Below are 27329 nucleotides of genomic sequence, written 5' to 3'. Positions count from 1 at the left end.
TTTTTTTAAATCCACAGGGAGAGACATCCTTGAACAGTGATACTGACAGTGCTGCAGTGCACAAATCTTAAGTCATTGTTAAGCTCTGATGTAGATATTGAAAAATAATTGGATAGATATTTCCCCGTTTTTACTAGGGACTCTAGCAGTGCAGGGGTGACAATGTGAAGAAAATCCTACTCCATGTCTTTTTTGTGGGAATGCAATGGGAGATCATCCAACATTGAATGACAGACGTATACAGCTTGTGCGCTTAAGCTCCATTAATTGTGCTCCATCTGTGTACTAATTCCTCAGTGACAACGTGACTGCAGATATGCTTTCAAAGAGGTTTTAATTTATTTATTATACTTATGATTAAAAAAATAATGTATTATATTAATTTGATTTATACACTTAATTAAGACCAGCCTTTAAAATGACCCCGGTCTATTTTTAAGAGCACTGACAAAACTGTACTTTTATTAATCTAACGTGTTACTTGGCATGTGACCACAGACATGTTAGTATGCGATGCCTAAACAGCTAGAAATAGATCATCGAGGGAAATTACCCAAGACAAACTGGCAGGCTGATTTCGATTATTATTTTTTTACGGGGGAGGGGGTGGACAAGATGGTGTAAAAATACATTTACGTGAACATCAAATATGTACAAAAAGGTGGAGAGGAAATTCCATAAGAGAGGAGGACAGAACAACAAAGGTGGGCAGCTTGGTAAGGTTTTTACAGGCACAAAATATACTCTTAAATTTAATAAAACAGGTCTTCGAGCTTCACAAGTAAACATACTCAACGAGCTATAATTAAAAGGCAAATATCGAATGTATTAATGACACTTCTATCCTCCGTGACAGCGCTTTGGAAAAAAAGCAGTATCTCCACCCACCCCCTCCTTCCCCCCCTCGCTCTCCGCTGCATCACACACTAAAAGGGCGAGCGAGAAAAGGCCCCTCCTTCCTGGTGGAGAAAATGGACATCAAGACACAGGCTAGCCCGAATGCCAAGCTCCTCGTCAGCGCCGACATTATTCCCGCAGACATCAAACGCTCTTAACTGGAGGCATGTAAGGAACACCCCGGATCCGGATGGAATGTAAACCGCAGTCGGTGCCGGAGGTTTGCGCGGAGCCGAGGCGGAGAGGGCAGGACTGAGCACCGAGCTCCCCCGAATACCGCTGGAAACGCAGGTGGATGACAGCGATGGCTTTCGGAGTGGCACCGTTGGACGACCAACGGCCGCTGCCCGACTCTTAAATCAGCACCGAACACATTCTAGTGCTCTCGGCTTGAAAGTTTATTTTTTTTATTTTATTCATAGCTAAATAGCACAGACTTTTTTTCCCCCCCAGTTAACGTTTTTTAAGGTGGCTTGACGGCGGCTGGCGCTTCACGAATGGAAGGCTAATTTAATTGGGGTTCATGAAACATTTACCTATGGATAGGTACAGAAACAAGATAATGAAGTGGCGTGATTTCGTCACTTCATCACCATTGATTTTTAAAGTACAGTTTACAATTATAGTACATTTAAGTTACGTGTAAAGATATAGAGTGTAAGCTGTAGATGCCGTACACACCGAAAACGTCGCTTTTGCGTGTGGAAAAGAAAGAAGGAAAAAAAACACCGTTAGGTCATATTGTAAGATGTATTTTGGAATAACTGGTATACTGTCAGAGTGTGACTGAGGATCTCACGTTTCTTGTGTTGGTGGGCAGTAGTACACCGTTGATCTCCTTTACTTTCTGTGTTAAGTTCGGTAACTTCATCATGAAAAGTCCTGGAGTCGAACTGCTTTGTTTTAATTCATTTCGGCTTTGGGTGCTGACGATAACTGCAGTGCATGACACAGAATGACACAATGAATATTGTCAATTTTGGGGGGGAAGTTATGCCTCTATCGAGCGCGAACGCTACTGGTGCTGTGCGTTACATAAACTACCGCAGATAATATTTATAGACGCCATCCACGTTCTCCTTGAGTTTTGCGCTTGACTTTTTTCCAGATCTTCTGATGGAGGTTGCGCGATAATGTGGTTGTCCCGTCTGCTTTATAAATAAGGATAACAAGAATTGAGATATTAAGGCCACTTAATAGTGACCCTCCGAGTTATGCTATTGCGTTTCCAGAGAGAAGGAGTGCTCGCACGTACTCCAATGCGATAAAAGTGCTGTAGAGAGCGGATCGCTCGGATTCCCGAGACCGAGAATGGCCAGGTTGCGCAAGAAAGCGTGCGTGGCTCTTTTCTTATTCACGCTGTTCATTTTCGGTACCATGATGGGCTTGAGGACACTGAAGCCTAGCGATGGCTTCTCCGACTTAGCCCCAGGACTGGAGTTAATGCCCGTTGCTGGCGACAGAGCGGACCGGCGGTCGATCTCCAACGAAGTGGTCGCCTCTCCAGCTCAGCCACGAGCGGTGGGCAATGCTAAAACCGCCTTGTGGCATTCCAGCCCAGATAAAGGCATATTCTACGATGTCCATATATTCTATTACGTGTGGTATGGAAATCCAAAAGTAGACGGAAAATATCTGCACTGGGACCACGTGCTAGTGCCCCACTGGGACCCTAAAATTGCCGCCAGCTATCCGAAGGGAAGACACACGCCCCCTGAAGACATCGGCTCCAGTTTCTACCCGGAATTGGGACCCTACAGTTCGAGGGATCCAGTTCTTCTGGAATCGCATATGGAACAGCTCGAGGCATCAGGAGCAGGTGAAGTATGAGGATGGATCTGCGCCTTCCTGTGGCGATTTAACTAGACGCTTATGTTTGTTTTACTAAATATCGTAGAAATATATCCCAAACGAGAAGAAGATGAATAAGATTCTAGGACTGAATGTCAACAAAACTGTCAAATCGATTATGTTCATTATTTGACACGCTCTTGACCCCGAAGAGTCTTTACACGTTTTGCCGGTTGCAATCTTTTCACCTCTGTGTCATCGATTCGGTTACTCATCGATCGCCATTTAGATCTGACTGTTAAAAGCGTGCTTAAAGTAACAGGAGCGCTATGAGACTGGGCAGAGGAGTCAAACTGAGAGAAAGCGGTTTAAAGAAACCAAGCCAGGAGGATCTGCCCACGGAGATGTTTTTTAATCACGCCCTAAGACATAATAAATCCGTGGACTTACAAGTGGCATTAATGGGTAATGGAAAGAAGAAAAACATCCTTAACATTCTAGTAAAAGAAACTCTACTAGAGTTTCCGTACTGCAATGGTTTAACAATTTAGTTAACAATAAGTTTTGTAGGTTAACAAAAATATATATTTTATTTTACTGCATTTTCTATGCTTGCATTTCATATATTTATACTAAATGGTGTAGGAAAGTGCACAGATCAATTTGATTTTAATTCCTTTCAGCGGATAAGTTTTATTCTGCGTTACTACCGGTGAACTTTCAGCACTGTATCTGATGGACAGCTCCGTGTTCCAGACGTGTTCTGCGCCACATTTCAACTGCAACACTGCAATGCCAAATCCGTGCTGTATGTGTATATGAGTTACAGACCGAGCTATTAACTGCGTGTCTCGTTAAAATACGGGCTGGTGTACGATTCATAGTGCTTAAAAACACAATAAGTGCCTTAGTACGACGCTTTTTCAGAGTGTTACAAAACTAGTGTCGATTTAACCTTTGTACCTGGTCAAGAGATCTTAATTTTAGGTTCTTATACATTGTAATCACGATTAGTTTATTTGAAAAGCATTTCTTTTTTACAGCCTAGCCAAGTTTAGCTTGTAGGACAGAAACATGTATAAGTAAACTGAACTCATATCAAAGGCCTTGTTTGGATGAGTTAGCACTGTGCTTGGTATTCTTTCAGATGTCATCCCTTATATTGAAAGAGCTGTAGTAATTTGCCCAGTGATACATACCATATTGTTAACAAAAAGCGCTGGAGGTCTTCTTAAATTTAAAGTGAATTGTGTGCTGGAAATGGAAGGTTTACTTAAGCAGTTTACTTAATAGCAGGATACATGGTTTTGGCCACAACTCTTTTATTATCTGTCCATGTGTGAAGTCATGCATTTCCGCAGGATCACAGCTGAGTGATCTGCACTTCTGTCTTGACAGATGGTAGATGAGGAGTGATTTGAAGAAAGTAAACCTAAAAACGCGTATGTATTGAAAGCAACCGCATCAATAAAGGCGCTCTAAAACACTTTCCAAATCCATATCCAATAATTTAGGAAAGATAATTCCATTCTTAAATAACTCCTGGTGTAAAGCCCAAGAAAAGAAGGGAGATTCTCCACCTTCTAACACAAGAACAAGATTCACGTTATTCATACTTGCAGTGATTTATTTATATGAAGATTTTTGGTAGATTTTGAAAGTCATTGTGTGTCCCTGAGCTTGCATACTGCAATTGCAAGTTAATATTATTCCATACTTTTTTTTGGTTTAAACCTTGTTGTACAGCTACAGTAAGTGAGCAACCTCCCTTCTCAATTGAAACCTTTATTCCCACTCCCAGAGTTTTATCCAGTAAAACTGATTTAGGAATTTGAGTTGTCTTAAAGTTGACTAAACTGAAAGTCATTTATTCTCAGTGCAAAACCACAGCTCAAACATCCCTTTAACAAGCTGCAATTCCTCCATTCCAAGTCAGAAAATGAAGAATGTGTAACGATCATTAACATGGTCCCCTTTTTCACTCTGGAACAGCTGCTAAGATCTACAGTTTGCATAAAGCATAACATGCTTCTCTCGTGTTCGTTTAGGGGTCCTGGTTTTGTCTTGGTATCCACCGGGCTTGGCTGATGACAATGGAGAAGCAGCTGAAGACTTGGTGCCAGCTATAATGGATGCTGCACACAGGCACAGAATCAAGGTAAATAAAGGGAATGACAGCATGCTTGAGCGGACTGTCAGTCGAGTGAGGGAAGTAAACACCAGACCTGTGGGGCTAGTCAAAGGAGGGTGGGAGTTGTGACTGTAGCAGAATGCAGCCCCTGGCCTAACTCTACTGATTGCATGCTTATTGATCAAAACAGACAAGTTGTTTTTTTTAATTGCATTACACATGAAGATGCATTATTCTTAGTGGAAACAAAACATGCAGTGGTAGCTGTAGTGTTGTAGTTAATGTGGTGACTCTTGGCATATTTTTACAAAAAGACATCATTGCTTAGACTAAGCAACATAGCTTGCTGACAAAAAATCAATTAGTAATTAATTGAAATCCCTGAAACAAAGGAACACTACTTAAAGTCCTTGTTTCCAATTCACTGTAAGACACTGAAGCCTTTTCCTATTATTCAGTTAAATGTCCATCTCTAGATGGGAGTGTTATTCTTTATATATCACAGTAACCTATAGGTGCACCAGGAGTGCATGGCCATAATTGGTATTAAATAACGTAATTCCTGAAGTAACATCTTAGAAAATAAAACACTTGTATAATGTGCTATGTACTTTCAAACACCAATCTAACAAAAACAAACAAAACTAATCAGTGAGGTTTATAATTGCAGATGGTGCAAAAATGTCCTGCTTTTTGCACATATAGCTCAGGGCTGAATCATTATTCCAGTCCATGCTGGAATTTCTGCCATACCATTTAAAATGTATCAATTTCAGTTCAGTCCAAGGACATGGGGTTCCAAATGACAACAAAGCGTATACTGGGTTCATATTTTACAGATAAACCTGAAGGAAAGGGCTGTACAATGTACTGGGATAATGCAATCTGCAGTTTATAGAAGATACATTTAGCAGACTGGAAGGTATAAAAACATACCCCTGCAAACCTTTGTACAATGCACTTGAAACCTTTCATTCAAACTGCAACTCACATTGCAGTGATTCCCTTAATGCCGGACAACCATTGAAAGACACATTTCAGTCTTTGAGGATTTCAAAGTGAGTTTCAAATGGGTTTTCAAGGATCAGCTTCAGAGCTTCAGTCTTGAACAACAGAGACGTAAAGTATGTAAATTCTCTCAAAGACAGAGTAAGGCACTCGACATCAGACTTGATACAAATTAAGAACATCTAACTGTGATTTTGGCATTAGGAAGCATTCAGCTGGACAGGAAATGGTAATTAATAGTGCTATAAATATGAGCTCAAAGAAAGAAAGAGAAAGAAAAATGTTTGTAGTTCAGGTTTGGTTATTACTTTAATTATAGAGTTCTTTACTTTTCCTTCTCTCTCCATGGGGTATAGAAATAATTAATAATCTGATTCCATGTAACATTTTAGGAAATAAGGTGACACATACCAAAATGTATTTAAAATTCGAATTCTAATGACAAATCCACCAACAACCACCAACTTTTGGAAATCAACATAATGTCCAAATCTTGGGAGCTCAGTGTGAATTGAAAACATCTGTTAAGCAGAAGGAAATGTCAAAGAGCCCCATTTGAATATGTATTTATCACCCAGAGTAAAGGCTAAAATGTGCAAAGCATGGGGTTCTAATGTAGATACACATGTGCACTATTGAGACAAGCAGTTTGTTAAGACAAGTGCACCACAACTAGTAACAGAAAACTACCCATCATGTGCTGCTTTTTCCTTTCTCTGAACTTAATCTGTTGTTAGATGCTGCTGCCAATGACTGAACTGAATATTTTCAAAACACAGACGCCCTGTCTGTCCAGCTGTAACAGTCAGACTTTATTTCTGAAAGAAAGACAGACAGGTGTATGCAAGGAACCTGTTATCTGTCAAGAGATGTCACATCTTTGACAAAGTAATTGCATAACTGCTTGGGAGACATGCGACTAAAAAAAGAAACAACACAGGCATGTCATTATAAAACTAGAACAATACTGAAGGCAAACATTACATCCGTATTTTTAACTCTAAAGCACCAGCAGGATTGATACAGTTGCAATGCAGCTGAGCTGGTACTTTGGATTCCACCCATGTTATTAATTGTTATGCAATAATATCACTCCCTGGAGAAAAAGGACAACATTTATAGGGGTATATTATAGGAATTTCATTTTAAAAAAGCAGTTAGGTTTTCATTTGAGGCTGTGTAACAAGCCAACTAACAGTGTATGTGAATTTAATGATTCCCAATTCTATACATTATTGTATTTCTAGAATGAAATTATTCATATTTTTCAAGAAATAATGATCTTGTCATAGCTAAATACTGTAATAATTTTAATTCATACTACACTGTGTGTATTATAGTGCCCTTTAGTCCCGATTCAGTATGCAAAGAAACAACCTGAGGGAGAACAAGCATGTATTTGTATTGTCCATGAGTAAGTGTTTATTATTATTCCATGGACTAAGGTGTAAACAGTCCGTTGTTATTGTCCACTTTTCATCTCAAATTGCAAACATGATCCCGCTGAATTCAGTAGCTCTTCAGCTCTCTCACTCAGAGAGGTGGCAAATTAAAATGCAGTCCTTAATTTATATATCACTTAGGAGTCATTATGAAGGGGCAGGGATATTAGCAGGAAGACACAGTGCCTTGTTCTGCTGTTGCTCTCCTGGAATCCAGCACATTTTTCATCCTGTGTTCATCCTGTGTGTTTCAAGTCTTGGGAACCATCATCATCAAGAGACATCAGAACTGCAGAGTAACTGAGAACTTGTGTTCAGGTTTCTGAGAAGATATTCTAATGATAACTTATGCAATGTAAATTCCAATAGATTGTACTAGTTCCCTTTAACATTGCACTTGTTAAATACCTGGGAAGAATAACAGTCAATGAATGAATAAATTCTAGGGTCTTTGGTTGGCCGTCATGAGCCTAATTAAGCAGCAAGAGTCATTTCTAACTGACTGGTGCTCATATGCACCTGGGATTTCTGGTTTTCACCTTATCTGAGCTGTTCAGATTCTGAAATGAACTGACTGCTTGGTTCCTTGCTTCCCAAAATGTTTTTAAGAAACAGAAAGTTAAATAAACATAGAAACACTTACAGGACCGTGCATTTCCAGGGCTGGACATGGCTACTGTGTTGAAGAATATTCTGGCAGAAGTTACTTCCGTCTTTATGTACAGCAAAATCCCCAAAAAACACAGGAGTGCCAAGATCTGCAATTGTACAAAAGCATTTCACGGACAGCCAGGCTCAAGTTTTTTCTGATCTGCTTTGGCCTCTTATCAGCAAGCTTGGTGCCTAAATATCTGCCCATTTCCCCTAACAATGAGGCCCCTACAGGCTTATACTTAAGCTAGTAAGTAGGGCAAGTTAAACACTAGGGAGGGGGCGAGCATGACTGTGCTCCTGGTTAATTGTGCCAGTTTCTGCTTTTACATATTTCTATGTTGGTTTTCCATTCTCTGTACCTCCCAGTCTAAACCACGGCTTTTTCCAACTGCAAGTCACCCACTTCATCTCTGTGCAATGCTGAAGAGCCACCATCATTGTAATAGTTAAATTGAGAGGCAGTTTGACGAGCCCTACTCCAGCCATCTTTCTCCTTCCTCTTGTAGTGCCACACTTCAAACCTAACCTGTTTTTAAGGCTGGGATATCACAGGCTTCTGGAAGCTGTGTGAAAATCCACAAGCACCCTGAATGAGTCGATGCCCAGCCACCCTGCTCAGTGCTTAGCCAATAGTACATAACTGCTTGGGCAGTCCTGGCATTCTCCTCATCTTAAGTGGACAGCACTGGTCTCAGAGCTCAGTCTGCAATGCAACTGAGCATCTTTGGAACAAAAGGAAAGTTGCAAATGAGACCTCAGCATATTGATCCAAAGCCCATGTTCTGACATCTCTTGAAGGATCCCAGGAAAGGGCCTAATTTTTCACTTCTTTTATGAGATGAGCAGTAATTCTGCACCATCTGTGTTGGATGAAGTCGGCTTTGCATACATTTTGATATGGCTAAGTTTTTCAGGTGTGTCTCCACTGCTAATGTTAGTATAGTACATATGGGTTCTGAGCAGTGTGAAACGAGTTTCTTATTTATCAAACTTTAAGTTGTAGACAGAATGGAAAGATTCTAGATGAAGTTAGTGTATTATTAATATTTTTTGCTGCGGTGGGTTTTGTTTTTGAAGGCAAACAATAACCTTCAGCAAAATCACTTCTACTCAGTTTATGATGAATACATTTTAGTCATAAAAAGAAAGACCCATAATTTGAGTTGATTTTACCTTATTTGCTGTGAGATCCACATTAAATTCACTATATATTAATTTCTGGGAGAGAGAATTCTATTTTTAAGAACACAGAAATGAAAGAGCTGAATTATTAAAACTTTCAGCTCAAAGGTAGAAAAAAATGAAAAAAAACATGCATATATTTCAAATTAGTGTTCAATTTTTCATGTGGCTGTTCGTAAATATTTGTTGACTCATGGGACACTCTAAAACAGATGTAGAAAACAACACAGTATAATACTAGATTAGAGTGTTTGAAAATGTTTGTAGTACAATAAGAAAAGCAAACCTTACTATAGATTTACAATTTTAATTCAATGATGTGTACGCTTTTAGATATCCACTAATTGTCTGCCATTTAAAATATAGTTATGTACAATGAACAGTGGTACAAAATATGGACTGTTTAGAGTTTGGTAGCTGCTATCACTTGTACATCACTGAAATGATGAAATCTGGAAAATGTAAATCTCTGGAATTTCCAATTAAAAGGTTTTTAACACGAAATCAATTGTTTTAGTAAATCACTCAACAAACCAAATGAGCTAGGATGACCTCTTCACCTTTGTGACCTTTCTCATGGTATTAAATCCCAACCATGGTTAATATAGTTACACTTATTTTTAGTTTTGCTTCAAAATGTCAAAAGGTTGTAGAACAGTTAAGTCAGTAACTGAAAAGGCACCACTAATATATGACGTTTGTAAACAATTAGAAACATTTCCTACACTAACATAACATACTCAAAGAGCAGTGCAATATTTTTTATCTTTAACACAAATCTCTGCCACATGAGTTGTTTTATACTCCTAAAAGACCTTTGAAGTTTTGAACATTTTCCCAGTCACCATATTTTATCGATGCCACAGCAAAAACCTAATTTCTAATGTTTCCTCCTTTTTTACCACTGCAAATATATTGCCTTAGTGTATTCCAAAAATATATCCCAACTCTTATTTAACTAAACTAAATAAGCACAACAGATTTTCCCCATTTTTTATTTCCCTCAGCCGCTAACTACACATCTACGCTGTGAAATCGAGGACAAGGCCATGCACAAAACATGTTGCTACGGTTACTGTTTGTGAAGCACGGGTTCTTTGTACACAATTTTCTACCTTTTACAAGCTTTCCTGTAATCAGTCTTTGTTTTCAGCCAAGTGTGATTTTAACCCTGTCTCATCTGTAGTTTACACCAAAGACAATCAAATTTCTTCTGGCTTGGAAGGCACAACAGGGATTCTGAATTCCACAAACTGCTGGGTGATGATGAATTCCCCACTGCATTAATTTTGAAATACACTATTCAACTGAACATGGATAGGCAAAGCACTTTTTACATTAAGCAGTATTTTAAGTGTGGTCTCCAGGCACACTTCTAATTATATATTATCTGTTTGTGTGTTGTGTGAGCAAAGATCTAGAAACATTCAAGGTCTGCATGAACAGGTCGAGTAACAGCATGTTTTTATGATTGCATTAGCCTGAGGGGCCTTTCTGAATCTTTCCAGTACACAGATTTAAGCCTTCAGCCATTTAAAACATACTTCAATTCTGCAGGTCCCCTGCTTCTCTGAATGCATTTGGATTGTTTTTACAAAAATAAAAAGTGTCACTTTGTTGGAAATGAAGAAGTGGGCACTCGACTGTCTTCCAGTTTATTCTAAACCATAACATTTTTCTACATATGGCATTTAAAAAAAATCCAACTCTATATTAAACATCTTGAAATCTTGAGGAGAACAAATACAGTGATGTACAAGTATTTTTCTATCATGGCAAATGAAAGTTTAAGAACAATGATCTTTCATAGTAATTGGTTTAGTACGCTTTAATATACAGTATCCCAATACAAGGATGGTATAAATTTGTCTGAGGCAATGCATACAAAGAGCAGAAAATCCACAAATTAATCTGGCTTTCAAACTGCTGGGTAAAAGGTTTCATTTTGAACACAGACCTATATTATTAGTGTGTTTCAGAGCCAGTCACTGAGATTTCTTCCACAGCAGTTTCCTTGTGCAGGGAAGCAAGGAAACATGGTTTTATTCACACACTTGCGGTCCAGCTCTTTCAGAATTCCACATGAGTACTTTCAGGTTCTTTTTGAAGGCTAATGCTTGTTGGTTAACAGCACCCAGAGGATTCTACCTCAGGGGAGAAGAGTATATTTAATTTAAGGTTGAATAATTCTTAGGATCATTTACTTGACTTGCTCCGATGTTGCCGCCAGACAAATGCTGTGCTAATGTGCATTAGACCAAAACTCTGACACACAATCAATGAATGAGTCTGCTGCATTTTCCCTAAAATAAAACCTGCCATCAAACAGAGATTGTCGCTGCCTTTTCGGTCGTGCATTATTAGACTGCAGGATAGAAAGTGGCTTTATTTCTGTACATCTGATAAGATGACAGGGAAAATATAGTGTATGTTTTAAGTTAAAAAGCAGAAATGTAGAAGATAAAAGGATTTAAAAAAATAAGACAAACTACAAAAGATAAAAAAAATATTTTTAAACTCAAACCCATCTCATGGCTTTGAAATTATTCAATTTGTATTATTTAAATATCTTGATGATGTGGTTAAAGAGCCTATATGATTTCCCCCAGATAAAGATGACACACCCTGAAAACGTAATGTGGTAATTTGGCAAAACGTCCAGACTGAGGTTAAAAGCCTGCAACTAAATTATTTAGGTTCATATTAGCAGCACAACAGAGGCATGTTGAAGACTAAATATGTACATTAAAGGACAAAAGGTAACAGCACATAAAGTGGTTCATGTTGCCTCTTAGAATTGCAACCAAGTTTTGGCAGCAATCACTACACAAACTGCTATTAACACCGGATTCTTAATATCTGGTAGAACATAGCGCTATCCTTTAAACAAAAACTTCAGTGACGGAAAGAGCAAAATGAGTGGAAAATTGGAAAACTTGTATTGTTTGTACATGCCGTTAGGATTTCTTTAAAGTATGTTTCTCTTATAGAGAACTTTAATTTGTAGCAATATCTGGGATCAATATTTTAGAAAATATATTCCTGTTGGGACTTGAAGGACACAAAGCTATGAATTGATATTCCACTATCATCACTTCATTATAATGCACACTTAAATGTCACATTTTTATAGGTGAAAAATGAAGACCCAAGAGAATGAATTCACACAAATGGGCGTTTCCACAGCGCTTGATTGAGAAACTTGTATAGAGGCTCTTGAGCTGAGATATTAAGTTAAACAGCTGGTGTAATCAATGGTTGGAACACAGGAATTAAAAAGAAGCCAAAATGCCATTACTATACAATCTGCTACATTAAAAAAAAAAATATATATTTGGCATAATTCACTGCAACTGCAATATAATTGTTAGGAAATAGGCCCTAGTGTCTGGGATCTCGTTATGATTTGATTACCTATGAATTAAGCAGGTGATTTATTTTTAAACAGAAGCCTGATCTCCAATGAAATCCTAACTTAGGATGCATTCACATACAGAAAAACAGCATAATATGAAGTATAGTAAAAAAATCAAATGCAAAGACTTTCAAAGGAATCACACTCTTTTTTTTTTATAAGAAAAGTTGCAAGTTAGAAAAGAATTCTATCAGGACTTCAGGGGACTCCAGCTCAGTTATGTCAAAGCTCTCACTGAGGAATCTCTTTACAGGTAGCCTTTCACCTCCAGCCGTACAAAGGAAGGACCGACCGTACTGTTCACGACAACATCAAGTACATCATAGACAAGTATGTGAATCTTTAATTAGATTCCTTATTTGTTTTGTCATGGGCTACTTACTATGGGAAAAAAATACTGGACTGTATTTTTTAATAAATAAGCTTCATTTGTCTTATTTAGCAACTAAGTAAGACACTGTCTTTGACAGCAGATTTGCTTTTGAAAATAGCCAGTTAAATATGGATGAGGTTCACATTTGACATTTCATTAACAGAACAGCAGGTAAGGGTAGAACTGATACTATCAGTAGAGTCTACAGGCTGTTTGTTACAGAATACTCTAGATCAGGTATACAGTATGTTGCAAATAAGCTTTATAAGAAAAGAGGTGCCTGCTACATTGTCCAGCTTCAAAATTAGGCATTAGACAAGTGTCTGAAGTTTTATTATTCTTAACCCATCTTTGGTTTTGGTCTTTCTCAACCTTTGTAACTAAAGGCAATTAGAAAGCCCTTGTTGTTCTGCTATTGTGCTAGCACAACATGAATGTCCTGGGTGTGTCACTAACCTCCAGATTGACCCAGGTAGACAAAGAAATCAAAACCAACTAGAAATGATGACAAAATACCTTGTGGTGACCTTGGGGGAAAAAAAAACACAAAACACTTCAACTGGGCAAGCAGGGAAGTTCAATATGATTTCCTTTTAAGAGCATTTCCTCCTGAATTTTATTGCCTAAAGCTATTAAAAATGGAAGCATTTACAGTACATTTTAAGTTGCTTTCGACACAGACGCACTCACCCCTCATGTACTGTATGTAAATGAAACCAGCTAGTTATCCAGTCAGGATTAAGTTAATAGAGCTCTTCTTTTTCTGTGCATTAAAAGGTATGGGAACCATGGAGCGTTCTACAGATTCAAAACCAGCACGGGGAAGATCCTGCCTCTGTTCTATATTTATGACTCCTACCTGACCCAGCCTGGGTCCTGGGCAGACTTGCTGACCGTGTCCGGGTCCCACAGCCTGCGGAATACCCCCTACGACGGCGTGTTCATCGCCCTCATCGTGGAGGAACGGCACAAGCACGACATCCTGTCCAGCGGCTTCGACGGCATGTACACCTACTTCGCGTCCAACGGCTTCTCTTTCGGCTCCTCCCACCAAAACTGGAAGGCCATCAAGACCTTCTGCGACGCCAACAACCTGATGTTCATCCCCAGCGTCGGCCCCGGCTACATCGACACCAGCATCCGGCCGTGGAACAACCACAACACCAGGAACAGGGTCAACGGGAAGTATTACGAGACGTCGCTCCAAGCGGCGCTGATGGTGCGGCCGGAGATCGTCACCATTACCTCCTTCAACGAGTGGCACGAAGGCACACAGATCGAGAAGGCCGTGCCCAAGAAAACGGCAACTCGGATGTACCTGGATTACCAGCCGCACAAGCCCGACTTGTACTTGGAACTGACCCGGAAGTGGGCCGAGCAGTTCAACAGAGAGAAGGAGCAGTGGCTCATGTGAGGAATCCTGCCACGGTGGGGCAGCTCCAGTCTGCTACACTGTGAAACCAAGACTGGCGTTGCTTTCATTTGGCTCATTACAGAAGCTGTATGGCATTGTACAGGCAGTTGAAAATGGTTTTGGAGGCCTTTTTTTTTATCAAAGCCCAAGAAAGAACTGGCTCTGCATGACGTGGGACTACTGTTCAATTCAACTGGAACCCCAGCGTATTTTTTGCAACTCATTCCTACAGCTGCATAACCTTCCATTTCTAAATGAAGCCTTTGCGGCTACTTAGATTCAGCTGTATCCATTTCTGTGTCCTTACTGCATTTCTTAAGTAAATCAGATATCCAGTCAGATCTAATGCTTGGTAACCTGAGAGCTGAGTTTCTTCCATGCTTGCAGTACAACTCACTTTGTAAGCCACCAGCACCAGCACCAGCACAGTCAGTCATATTGACAGACAAGTTGCTTTCTCACTGCTGCTTCTGAACTGAGAGAGGTCTGGCTGAATGACAGCGATATAATGGCAAAGCATTGGTTTACTCAGTAACCTCGCCATCAGATCAACAGGATAAGAACTTCTCATGTCCAACAACTAATCGCATTCAAGGTATTTTGTGTGCAACATGGCGAAGACACAAAGACTGAAATGTATGAAAAGAAATGAACAAGGATACAGCATACACATATAAAAAGTATTCTGTGCATATTCAGAAATCGACACAGATGTAAATGTATTCCTGCATTGCATATGTACTGTATATACATCTACCTTCCCTTGACATTTGAAATCCTTAACCCAGGACAAATTGAAATCAGGGGCTGAAGAAATTGTCATTAAGCTGAATAACCAGAAAGAACATCGTCAGGATGATTCAGGAGTAACAGTAAATGTTTAAAATGCTTAAGTTTGGGGCATACTCGTCCACCTCATCTGCTCAGTGCTGTGGAATGAAGAGCATACATTAGAACCATTAAATGTATGTTTTTTCTCTACCATCAAATGCTGCACCACTCCCCCCCAAATAAAAATTTTTCTCTACCTACTAATCTAAAGAAAGAACACCCGACATCCCCACAGCGGATTGCACTTTTGTCTCATCTACTTACAAACCCACTTTTGGGTGTTCCTTCTTTTTCATATTGCTGTCAAATAATGAAAGTGGATTCCTTATCCAGGCAGCCATATTGGTCACAAAAAAGAAGACGTGAATTTTGATACTGTTGATTACTACTCAAAAATATGCTAAGCCTTTACCTTGTATCCCTAAATGGAGGCGAAAATTGGTATTTGTAAAACCAAGCTATAATGTATGTAACCTATTTATAACGGCATTGTGAAAATATGCGGTTTCATGCAGAGGTGAAAAGAGTAGTTATTTTAAGAATAAAAGAGTGTGCACTCATCTGTCTGCTTTTAGAAAATCAGTACAACAATGCAGCCAATTTTGTACTCGGCTAATAAAATAGAAGGTTCAATTCTTGATTCCATGTAGAGCTCCCGGCATTTGCAGTCTTATCGTGCAGAGTTGTACAATCAAATTAAGCAAAAAATACTTTTGCAATGGAAAATAGATCATTCTAAATTTCGTACAGCATAACAACAACTACACTTCTAATGATCTTATCCATCCATTCTGCTGGTGATTCACAGGTACGACACCATAACAGCCAGGCTTCAATAATTGATTATATGCACTTTTGAGAAGAGCATACAACTCTTCTCAAAATATTCAGTGAACATGCTGTCAGAATGAATGAAATTTATGAAAAATGAAATTTATGGGAACTATATTGTTCTTCAGCAATGACTAAATATACTATGCATTCAAAAAAATTAGATTAATGCAATCTCCTTGCTGATGTGTGCTCTAGCAATTTCTATCAATCAAAAGAACAAGTAAAACACTGATAGTCCCAAGGGGAAGAAATATTTGAAGGAAGATGGAAAGAGTGATTACTGTCACAGAGCAAATGATTATTATTATGAATATTGCTTCGTGCCATTTTGCCTCTGGTTTGAATCCAAGAATGTTCTTTAAAAGGATGTGTCAGTCTGAATATCATTATGCAAAACATACAGTAGGAACAGCACGTTTTCTGCTGGGATCATTCTTACTCCACAAGAGACAGAAATAAAACATTAAAAAAAGAAGGATATCAGAAAGAAAAGAAACCCATGAGTAAATGTTCACGTTTCTGATTAAAATATTTTACAAGATCAAAACATTCCAATATGTACAAAAGATTTAGCTCTAAAATAAGTTAAAGTTTAAATAAAGTCTCCTTTAAAAATCTATATAAAAAGTGAGACTGCTGTCAGTTAACCATTATGAAAGAACTGGAATAAAGTCCCCCCCCCGTCATTCAATATATACAGTACATTCCTCCAGCAAGCATATAATTGACAGAAAACTGGTCTGCAAAGATACTGCTGATAAGGCAAACCAGTCATTTGTGGTAAGAAATACTACAGGCTGAAGACCCAGAACAGCTTCAAAGCACAGTTATTACTACGAGAGCAGATGTAGGTACTGTGCTACCAGAGACACACTGGTGTTCACTTAAACCATAGAGATACCAATTCAATTTAATGGAGCTTTATAAGGAAGAGTATATTAATGTAACAACTCTACTGTTGCTCAGAAAGATGTATTAAATACAGGCTGGTATGCCCCTGTTCAGCTTGTGTTTCAATTGATTCTACCGAGTTTTTTTGAAAAGCTACATAGCATTTGATACTGGAAATCCTTTAAGAGAGATATGCATGGTGCTCAGAAGATCAGGTAGGCCAGATAAATAGCTATTATAAGAACTGTGCACTGCAGTACAATTACATTTGATACACATTCACAAGGGACTGTGAACAACACACCTGGTTGCCACATGTCTGAGTAGCCCAGACCACCTGTGTATCATTTACCATTATTCTCTTAATATCAAATAACCCTCTCTGTGGTACAGTATTATTATTGAAAAAGTATTATAGAATGACTTCGACAAGATACTGCAAAATATCTTAAAGTTCTGTTGGTTTTGAAATGATCTACAGCACAAAGAGGTCATTCTTTTAATATGGAAAACACAAAATAAAAAAAAATCTTTAAATGCTATCAAAAGACAGAATTCCTATCAGTAACCCGGCTTGGCGACTTACACGTTTAAAAACTGGAGGGACAACCACAACATCTGGGAGAGAAAATAATCAAAAAGGAGTTCTAAACCAAATTCATTGTTACAAAGGTGAAAGGAGGCACACTGAATTAAAAACACCTTGGCGGTAAAATATTAATGACAGGCTTAACTAGTGGATAATGAAAAAGCAATATGGTTGAGACTACCAGTTCCCAGGAGAACTGTAAGTGTTTGTGAAGCTCTTTCATCTTAAGAACTTGTATTTTAGGGGATTTAATCTATTTGTTGCTTAGATTCTGGCACAAACAAGCTGTTTTTTGTAGCTCAGAGATTGACTGCTGGTCTTATCTGGAATTATGCCATGCACCACTAAGTACAACAGCAGAATTTAAAAAAAAAGCAGGCTGCATTTAGGAAGCAGCATGAGAATCCTTTCAAATACTGCACGCAACCTTGGCTCAGTGTTGAAAACTGAACGGAAAAAAAAATCTACGACTGCTTAGGATTCATGTATTCACTCAGCTTTGCATCAGAGAGCTTGTATCCTTAGGTCTGCTCCATAAACTTTTTTTTTATACCTTAAACGACCACGGAAAAACAAATTTAGACAAAAGAAAGGACAAACATTTTGTCTGTGCTACACAAAACATCACATTTTGCTGTATCTTGAGGACATTTTGTAAGTATCTTGAGGACATCTTGAGGACATTTCTTCTGATTAAGTTTTGACATGGATTAATGCCATTCATCGGATAAAATCACATGAAATGTCTTCTTGCCAGAAGTCAGTCTTCGCAGTAGAGTATCCCAGCTTGTCCGTGTCAACAGGTTTGGACCAAAAGAGATCCAGAGTCTGCACACACCTTAGCAAAAGTCATTTCTGCATTTCACAGAAAGCCAAGTGGATCCGGTATATTTACTGATGTGCAGGTTTGAGCAACAGTCTGTATTTTTTCTCTAGAATTTCAACAGTAGGTTTAAGTGCACTGTAAAAAAATTGGAAGACAAAAGAAGGTAGTGAATAAAAAAAGATTTTAACAGATCTCTATTTTTTTCTCTTTTATTTAAAGAGCTCTATTTTTCTGAACTATCCTACTGAGGCTCAATTAACATCAAAAGGATAAAGCCCATCCCATGCCAATACTTATGCAATATACATCAGTTAAAAAGCATTTTGCCTGACTTAAAAGAAGTGCTTCCAACATTTAGTCCTTGAGAAGAATTATAGCTCCTATTTAAAACCTTGCAGCAGAAAAGGTTATTTTTTAGCTGCAGTGCATCAGCCTCGATACTGCAGGGGATAGCTGCAGTAATAAAAGTGAGCCCTTCTCAGAATAAAAACAAGCAATTGTTTTTTTCAATTATAAAAAAAGGACTGAAAGAAAGGCAACTGAACAATACAATGTTGCACATCAGAGACCCTTGGTGTCCAAATACCAATTCAACCTTGCCAGATGTGCAATACACCAAACTTGTAACTGGAAAACCAGTGACATGACCAAGACCCAAACCTGCACTAACTGGGCCAAAGAACATGTTTAGCTTTCTGTAGATAAACTTACATAACCCACACTTAACATATAATATCCAGATACTAAATCAGTCCAAAAATGTCAACATATTGATGCCGTTGAAAATGATGACTCAGATGAAATTGTGGGTAGAAACAAAAGATTTAATATTGCTGAAACCTTGATAATACTATATGTACAACACCAGTTGAAGTAAATGGATATTTAGCATTATGTTAGAGTTGTGTGAAGAGTAGGAATCACACTCCAAATGGACTAAAATACACCAAATACTGTATAAGGTATATTTAACATGTTAGTGTATTACTGGGATACTACATACCAGCCAGGCCTAATGATGCTGTATTGTCCTGGAGAAGACAGGTTGATCACTGTTGATCCCAAACGACACTCTGGACTCATCGTGTCACCTATCGGCCCACCATCCACGACAAGGGCTAACCACGGCCACAGCTCACAAAACTCCTTCAAAGAGAATAACACATGACCGCTGTAGCACTTGCAAAACAAGCAAAATAAAAAGGAGATTAATGGTCAGAAAATGAGTCAAGTGTTTAATATAAGGCGTAAATATACCTTAAAATGCGGTATGTAAGGGTATTAGTGTGGTAATGTTCACAAGAGTAAGAACAACTACTTTTTGACACAGCGAACTGGTTATATAAACTAGGGTTAGCATCACAGCTAGACCTAATTACCTGAAGAAAAAAAAAACCCATTAGGCAATCCATGGTTAGTGCTCATCAGGGCACGAGACATCCCTGGTACAGGCTGGGCTAGCCTGCAATTAAAAAGAGACTGCCTTTTTTCTCATGTGTGCACAGTCATAATAACGGGAATGTGCATCAGCTGCATTGCTTTGGATAACAGAGTTCACATTTGCTTTCGAAATTCAGTCAAATAAACACGCAGTGCTCTTTACCACCAATCCAGTAGACAAGAATTAATTTGCTTCAGGCATTTTGGAACACAAGCTAGAGAAATCACCTTGACGGACACCATACGGTTACATCAACTAAAAACACCGCCTGAAATCTTCCTGCACTTACATCCACTACGAGAGTACTGGTCTGCGTGCTGACATTTGCACTGGTGAGAGCGAGAGGCTCCCTGCACAGCTGGGCCAGCTTCCTCATGAAGGCATGGTTGGGAATCCTCACGCCCACCAACTGCAAAAGGAAAATAAGCAGAGTAAAAGAACAAACAATATACTTCCAAACCAACAACTGCAGCCACAACAGCTCCAGGGAGGTAGCTGTGACTCAAGCCTTTTTTGCTGTAGATTTGGATTCAAGAGTTGCCGTTTGATTTTGGTAGATCAGGTGGAAAACTGTTCCCACGTTGTAGGTAAGGGGCTTATTGTGGAGTGGGCCTCATTCTTGAGGGAAAATATTTATTGAGGAACAGAGAACGAAAAACCAGCCCTTCCTTCGAAGCTGCCTCCTTTTACAGATAGAATACTGGTGTTACAGAGAGAAACAGGTGGAGAAAAGCTCCCGAATGCAGGGTCAATTTCACTGGAGAACGACAAGAGGCGTGTTCCTTGAGAAACAGCGGACGCCTTAACTTTTAATCTCCTTTAAATATCGGCTATGAACTGGAAATTTAGTTAAAGGAAAATTTTATAAAAAGGCCATCTCTAACAGAAAGGTTACAGTTATCGTAATCAAGACTACTGCAGCAAAAAATATCCCAATTACAATAAACTCTACTGCTAAAATGACATGATTTAAAAATTACCATGGCAATCCTACTTCTCTTTCAGCACGGGCATCTGCAAAGTCTCCACACTGTGTGCATCTTACCGGAGTGAATGGATTGAGGTCCATGTTCAGTTCCCCAGAGCGCTCCAGTACCAATGTCACAGGACCTGGCAGAAGGTCTCTAAGTAACTGGCCAGGAACTGACACCTTACAGTACCTAAAAATCCAACATATAGGTTACTTGTCCACGAACAAGTTAAATGCATCACTGAGCTCACATTAGCTCTATTAGGATGACGAGAGTGCGTCCATATTTCCTCTGAAACAGCACAAATAACTAACAGTGCTAATTATCACACTGCATAACCTTTCCTGCTCCATTCACATCTCCATCAGCAGCAGCAATCTGCACCCTTACTGTCTATGTGATATAACCCCTATAATTAAAACCCCTATCCTCCGTTTCCATGGCGAATACAACAGCCACCCTCACTCACTTGTTATTAAACATGACCCAGTACTGACAGACAGTTCAGGGTGGAATATAAGCAGGCAAAGACATACATTTAAATCAAAACACTCAATAACAAGTAAAATCCTACTAAATTGTTTTTTTTACAGGTAATATTATACAGCACCGATATTTTGTTTTCAAGTTTAAGTTTTTCATTACACCTGTGAAACTTACTTATAAATATCTTCTATTTCTCCCACGCATATGGCAAGAGGTTTCTCGCCATTTCGTCCTTTGATGTCATAAACCCTTTTAATGGCGTCTGAATTCTGGGCTAGACAGGCTAACCCGTATATTGTGTCTGTTGGCACAGCCACGACTTGTCCTGCCTGTAGAACATGAACTGTGGTGTCCAGAATTTTTTTCCAGTCTAAAATAAAAACACATATTTAGAATAGGTTTTATACTGTGAATTGTCAAATGCAATAATAGAAGAGAAGACAATGCAAGTACTTTAAATCGGCTTTCGCCTTCTGATAAGGGTGTGTGAAATGTCTGAATTTAGTGATGCACAAACTCCTGAAAATGTAAAAGCGTTTACTGGATAAAGTATGGAGGAAGCTGTAGTTCATCGGCGAACGAACATTCAATTTAGAACTACATGTACCAGAGTTCTTTGCGAGGGGAGGTTGTGGCTGAGGATTGTATGACTTTTCTTAGCGATTTTATGTTTGGGACAAATAAAATAACAAACCCGACAATGCTCAACTGTTTAAAAGAATAGAGCTATGGATATGAACAAAATGTTTAACCCACATTATGGCTAAATACAGATATAGACGCCACGCCGACGGAGATGAAATTTATTTCCAACTCCCCCACGCAAAATAAAACTATGAATGACCGCAATATTACAATACACTGCTCATTAAACTCAAAGATTAGTCTAGAGATCACCTGACATGACAAGTACAAAAGAAGTGCCAAATACAATTATAATACGATAAATACATTAAGTTCAAATCAATAAATACGAATTGATCTTGCCGCTGTTACTGTCTAGTTTTTTTTAACGATCGGTGACATGAATGGCACTCTCAAAAATGGAAAAGAATAAAGACCACGGTAAACGGATGCTGACATTTCCAGGTTACCTTGCTGAAGATCGCCCTGGCAGCTCATGGGCCCGTTTCTCGCCGGCGGCTCCAGCTTCAGCACTTTACCCTTCAGCTCCTTACACATCGCCGCTGGTTTTACCAGCGACCTCGCAGCAAACGCGCAGGAACGTATCGAGGCTTTGATATTATGAGCAAACCGCACTACAACCTGCATGAAAACCCCCCACAAACTTCGCTTTTCCCCCAGTCAAAGCATGGTCTGGGCAGCAGAGTACTAGCAGCAGCAGCACCGCCAATCTGATGTAACCATGTGAAAGCTATTTCCGGGTCACGCCTTCTAAAACAGCACCCTGTTAATTTAAATTAAAGAGACAGGAGGCAGAGCTCGTCGATCACTTTTGCATAACCTTAGGAGTACTTTAATAAATTATGCATACCTTGCTTTGGCACGGAACCCTGGTTAACAGCTGAGTTAACATGCTTAGGTCATACAAGTTTTAATTGATGTGGACTTCAATGAGCATATCGAAGATCTTACGGCCTTCAGGACCCCAACTCTTGTACATGCGTTGGGTACCTTTTTTCATTTATTTTAATTTGAACTGGTAGTAACGGGAGGCAATTATGATTGTGTTCAAGTCTCGTTCGGAACGTTGTCATAAGATAGTGCCGAATTAAACACATTATTGTCCTTTCTGTTAATACAGAAAGTATAGAAATGTCTACCCTTTCTGTATTATTACTACATTTTTGTTGAGATGTGGACTGTTGTTTGTCCAGAATCAACGGACATTATTGGTTCCACTAGTTGCTCATTAAAACGAATCACCTGTTAAAAAGGAGACTAACGAAGAGGAAGTCTGAACCCCGACAAGCTCACACGATGGCAACAGGTACCGTCTATTGAATATACTGTCACGCAAGATGCAAACACTGTAACATTTACTTTAGAAAATGTAGTTACCCGCACCCTTTTTTTTTTCTCTCTCCAGGCGAGGAAAACGCGGAGAGTGACCTGTGTGGAAACGAGAGACGCGACCCTTCGTGGCTGCAGGTCAGTAACCTTTCCAGAGAAATTTCCGAAACGAACGCCCAGTTCCCGGCCGAAGAGAGGCGACGCCAGAACGGTCCCCTCTGGATGCCTGTTTTTTCCTTCAGGATCCGTGCCTTGATGACTTGAATGGTAGGCTGGTGGAGCTGAAAGCGCTGACGGACGTGTGTCAGGACCTCGTGGAAGACCTGCGGAGTCTCCAGGGCATTTTGGAGGTTTGTTCGGCCTCCGTCCCTTCCTCACGCAAACCCTTCCCGTCGGCGAAGGGGACGCTTAACGTTTTCTTTCTTCTTTCAGAAAAAGGAACTAGAAAAAATTGCTGGAGGTTCTAAGCCACTGAGAGATGACGTTTCAACAGCTTAAAGACGAGCGCAGGATAATACAAGAGCGTTCTCATTCATGAACATGTTGACACTGAAACGGCTTTGGAAGTCGGGAATAACTGACTTTTATTTGCAAAATTAAAAGTAAGAACGCGTATGGCTCTAGGTATATATTTTTTGTCCTGTTAAAATTGAATGTTAGACCTTTTGTTTGCTAAAGGCTGAGGACTTCTGATCAAATTTGGGTTATGAAAGCTGCATGAAGTTGTTTTGCACAGGAACAACATGGACCAAACAACAGGCAGACCTCAGGCTGTCAGGCTTGGAATCCATACCCCCTGCACACTAACTCTGGTGTCCCCCAGGGGTGTGTGCTTAGTCCATTGCTCTACTCTCTCTACACCCACAACCGTAAGGCCAAACATAACACCAACTCCATCATCCAGTTTCAGATGACACCACAGTTGTAGGTCCGATCACAGACAATGATGAGAGGGCCTACAGGGAGGAGGTCAATCTCCTTACAACATGGTGTGAAGACAACAACCTCACCCTCAACATCAGCAAAACCAAGGAGCTGATCGTTTGATTTCAGAGAACTGCAACATGGTCATGCCCCTATTCACAGCAATGGGACTGAAGTGGAAAGGGTCAGTAACTTCAAATTCCTTGGTGTCCATATCACTGAGGATCTCATATGGTCTCTCAACGCCACCTATGAAAGTGCAACAGCGCCTGTACTTCCTAAGACGGTTGAAGAAGGCTAAGATACACCCCCAGGTCCTCACTAACTTTTACAGATGCACTACAGAAAGCACACTGACAGATTACATCATAGTGTGGTATGGCAACTGCAGTATTGCTGACCCCAAAGCCCTACAGCGGGTGGTGAAAACTGCCCAGTCCATCACTGGGGTTGCTCTCCCATCTATCCAGGACATTTATGACAGACGTTTGAGGAAAGCTCTAAGCATCATCAAAGACCCCACACACCCCAGCTACAGACTGTTTGACCCTCTACCATCTGGAAAACGGTATCGGAGCATTTGGGCCTGGACTAACAGATTCAGAGACAGTTTTTACCCCCACACTATCAAACTGTTAAACTCCCAGCCTCTCTCACCTATGATCTGAACCCTCACAGTGCCTTCTCTCTTTATCAAAACTCAAACACACATTGAAATCTACCTCTATCTCATGTCAAGAAGTTCACTCCCCTTAATTTTCTGTCCTTTATTTCATTCTGTTGCTATATGATTTTGCACATCTGAGGTTGTTTTGTACATTGCCCGTTGTCTTTTTTTTCTTATACAGTTGTACTGCTTACCATCTGAGAGCTAGCTAAATAGCATTTCATTATACCATATACCTGTGTATAATGACAAACTTAAACTTATAATGACCATGCAGTGGGGATGCAGCAGTCCTCCTGCCCTGTCCGTTTGATTAACAAATAAGCTACTGCCTTGCTTGGCAAGAGGAGACTTTTGAATTTTGAGTAGAAGTCCTGATTTCCCAGTTTCAGTACCAAAATAAATTTGATGGTATTGCAAAATTTTACGAATTCCGAATTGTTAATAAAATCGTTAACTGTAAAAGTAGTCACCGTATTGGTCAGGGTTCATGAGAATTGTGATGTGAAGTGGCCCTTCCTGCTCCCTAGTTACTGTAATGACTGACTCGCGTAACGCGAAGTAAAAGCGAATAAGTACAGGCTGTTCAGCAGACATTTCACCAAAGAAAATTATCCAGCGTGCTCTGTGTGCAGAATTAACAAGTGAGTAGAGTTTGTTGGCAAAAGCATCTTAGATGTCGAGAGCAATATTTCTATTGGATTAAAAGAGATGTATTCCAAGCCAGCTTGTTTACAATGTAATAAGGCTGCTTCACCTCTCTGGAAGTTTCGTTGCCTCGTTCTGAATCGCAGACAATGACGGCACTATGGTGCTGCGTTTACCTGGAAATTGTTAATGTAAAACCTCCAATCTACATAAAAAATTGGATATGTTACTGTGTACACTTTGTTTGAAACACACTCAACAATGACCATTCTAACCCCAAAATATAAAAATAGCACGGCAGATCCCCCTAAAACCCACACTAAAGTATTAAAGGAGAGGGCTGCTCTGCTGCAGTCATGAAGGGGAATGTGTGTTTGAAGGCCACACACTGGGTTTTCTAGCTCATTTATATCAGTTTGAAGACTGTACAGTGGGTTATCAAGGCTACTGCTCTCCAGCTTGTTTGCTTCTTGAAAAGATTTGCCTGAAGACAAATTCTCCAATTAAATTAAACATGAATGCACAGGTAGGTAAGTCAGATAGGATTTAATTAGTATTATATTGCTTTCAGTTCCAAAAATGTTAAATTTAAATCATAATACAATATTACTTTATACAAAACAAGCATGTAAGCAAACAATTTCACATTATACATTCTTTAAAAATACAAATCCTCTACATGTTTTTTTTTTCTTCACTCTTTGGGTTTTGGAGACATTCTCTTCCGTTGGAAGTATTTTATTTTCACGCCTGAAGAGGACATACTCAAAATATCAGAACACATCCTGTACATTAGCAACGAAGTGAACATACTGCCACCCACCATGCCTTTTTTATTCCAAAGCTGAAAACTATTTAAGAAATTAATAAGCAAAACCCTTTCAAATTACCACTTATTAGGGATGTGCAACAATTTGAACCAAATGATCTTTAGCCATCAGCAGTTTTAGAGAATACGTCAAGATGACCAGTGTTAAATATCTATTCTAATCTTAAACTGAGCTCAATGTCTGAACAATAATGGTGGTTTGAAAACATTAGTTTCACAGAATTAAATATGAAGACTATACAGTAGATTTTGTATAATTGTGTTGACTTTGTGGCTTGCAATAAATACTTGAAAGACATTTGAAAATGTGTGAATTTAAGGACAAAAAATAGAAAACAAATCTCCTCAGGAGAGTTTACCAGTCCCACAAATGCATAAACAAAACTATCAAAAGGTTCAGACACACTCAAACAATTCTTAGAACAGAATTTCATTTTCCACACATCTTTTGTTTGCTTGTTTCCTCCTTATAAACTGGCTAAAATGATCCCATGTCTTATGAAAATGTCTAAATATTCCCAAGGCTATGGAGAAATGTCAAGGATATGTAAATATCAAGATCAGAAGGGCAAATGAAGATAAAGTTTAAATCTTCCCCCAAATCTAAGCTTAATCTGAGTTTACTTTCATTCAGTTCAAAGTGCCAATCAAGGTAAGATAAATGAAAATATTTTCCAGAATAATACATTGTCAAACTAAAGAGTGCAAGGATAGTCTTCATAAAGGTGTAATTTACACATTATCATTACAAAGTCCTAAACATCTTAAACTTTTAAATGCAGTGTCACTATTAAAAGAAATGCATCCGTAATATTGTCCAAACCTACATTCACACAAAATCAGCCTTACTGTAAGTATGAATTGTTTATATGATACAGTGTTCATTATCTGTGGACTACATCTTGCTTAATATTATACAGAATCGGACATGCACTAGCAAAAATGTTCTGATTTTGAGTCTGTAATACTTTTTTCTGGTGTTTATCTGCATCTAGATGCAAAACTATACTACTATTCACTCACATTGTTTTTTTCTAGAGTGAAGAAATGCAGAAGCTCTCAACAAAATACAAAATAAGTAAACAACCCAAAAAATTACAAAAATTAATAA

The 27329-nt window shown here is 39.1% G+C and overlaps 2 protein-coding genes across 2 annotated transcripts; one reads left to right on the top strand and one right to left on the bottom strand.

Moving 5' to 3' along the window:
* Window positions 1–924: 924 nt before the first annotated feature.
* Window positions 925–15698, top strand: maneal (mannosidase endo-alpha like). Its single transcript, XM_088932484.1, has 4 exons — window positions 925–2716; window positions 4737–4846; window positions 12774–12850; window positions 13671–15698. Exons 1-4 carry the CDS (start codon window positions 2209–2211, stop codon window positions 14305–14307), a joined length of 1332 nt encoding a protein of 443 aa, XP_088788610.1. The 5' UTR covers window positions 925–2208; the 3' UTR covers window positions 14308–15698.
* Window positions 15699–17348: 1650 nt separating this feature from the next.
* Window positions 17349–22550, bottom strand: yrdc (yrdC N(6)-threonylcarbamoyltransferase domain containing). Its single transcript, XM_088932485.1, has 6 exons — window positions 22271–22550; window positions 21351–21546; window positions 20765–20879; window positions 20009–20128; window positions 19282–19424; window positions 17349–18413 (listed from the first exon to the last, which is right to left on the bottom strand). Exons 1-6 carry the CDS (start codon window positions 22446–22448, stop codon window positions 18344–18346), a joined length of 822 nt encoding a protein of 273 aa, XP_088788611.1. The 5' UTR covers window positions 22449–22550; the 3' UTR covers window positions 17349–18343.
* Between the last annotated feature and the right edge of the window lie 4779 nt (window positions 22551–27329).

The sequence above is a fragment of the Atractosteus spatula genome, chromosome 14 (genome assembly GCF_055471065.1).
Source record: "Atractosteus spatula isolate fAtrSpa1 chromosome 14, fAtrSpa1.hap1, whole genome shotgun sequence".
Lineage (NCBI taxonomy): Eukaryota > Metazoa > Chordata > Actinopteri > Semionotiformes > Lepisosteidae > Atractosteus > Atractosteus spatula.
This window is presented reverse-complemented; position numbering and strand designations above follow the sequence as displayed.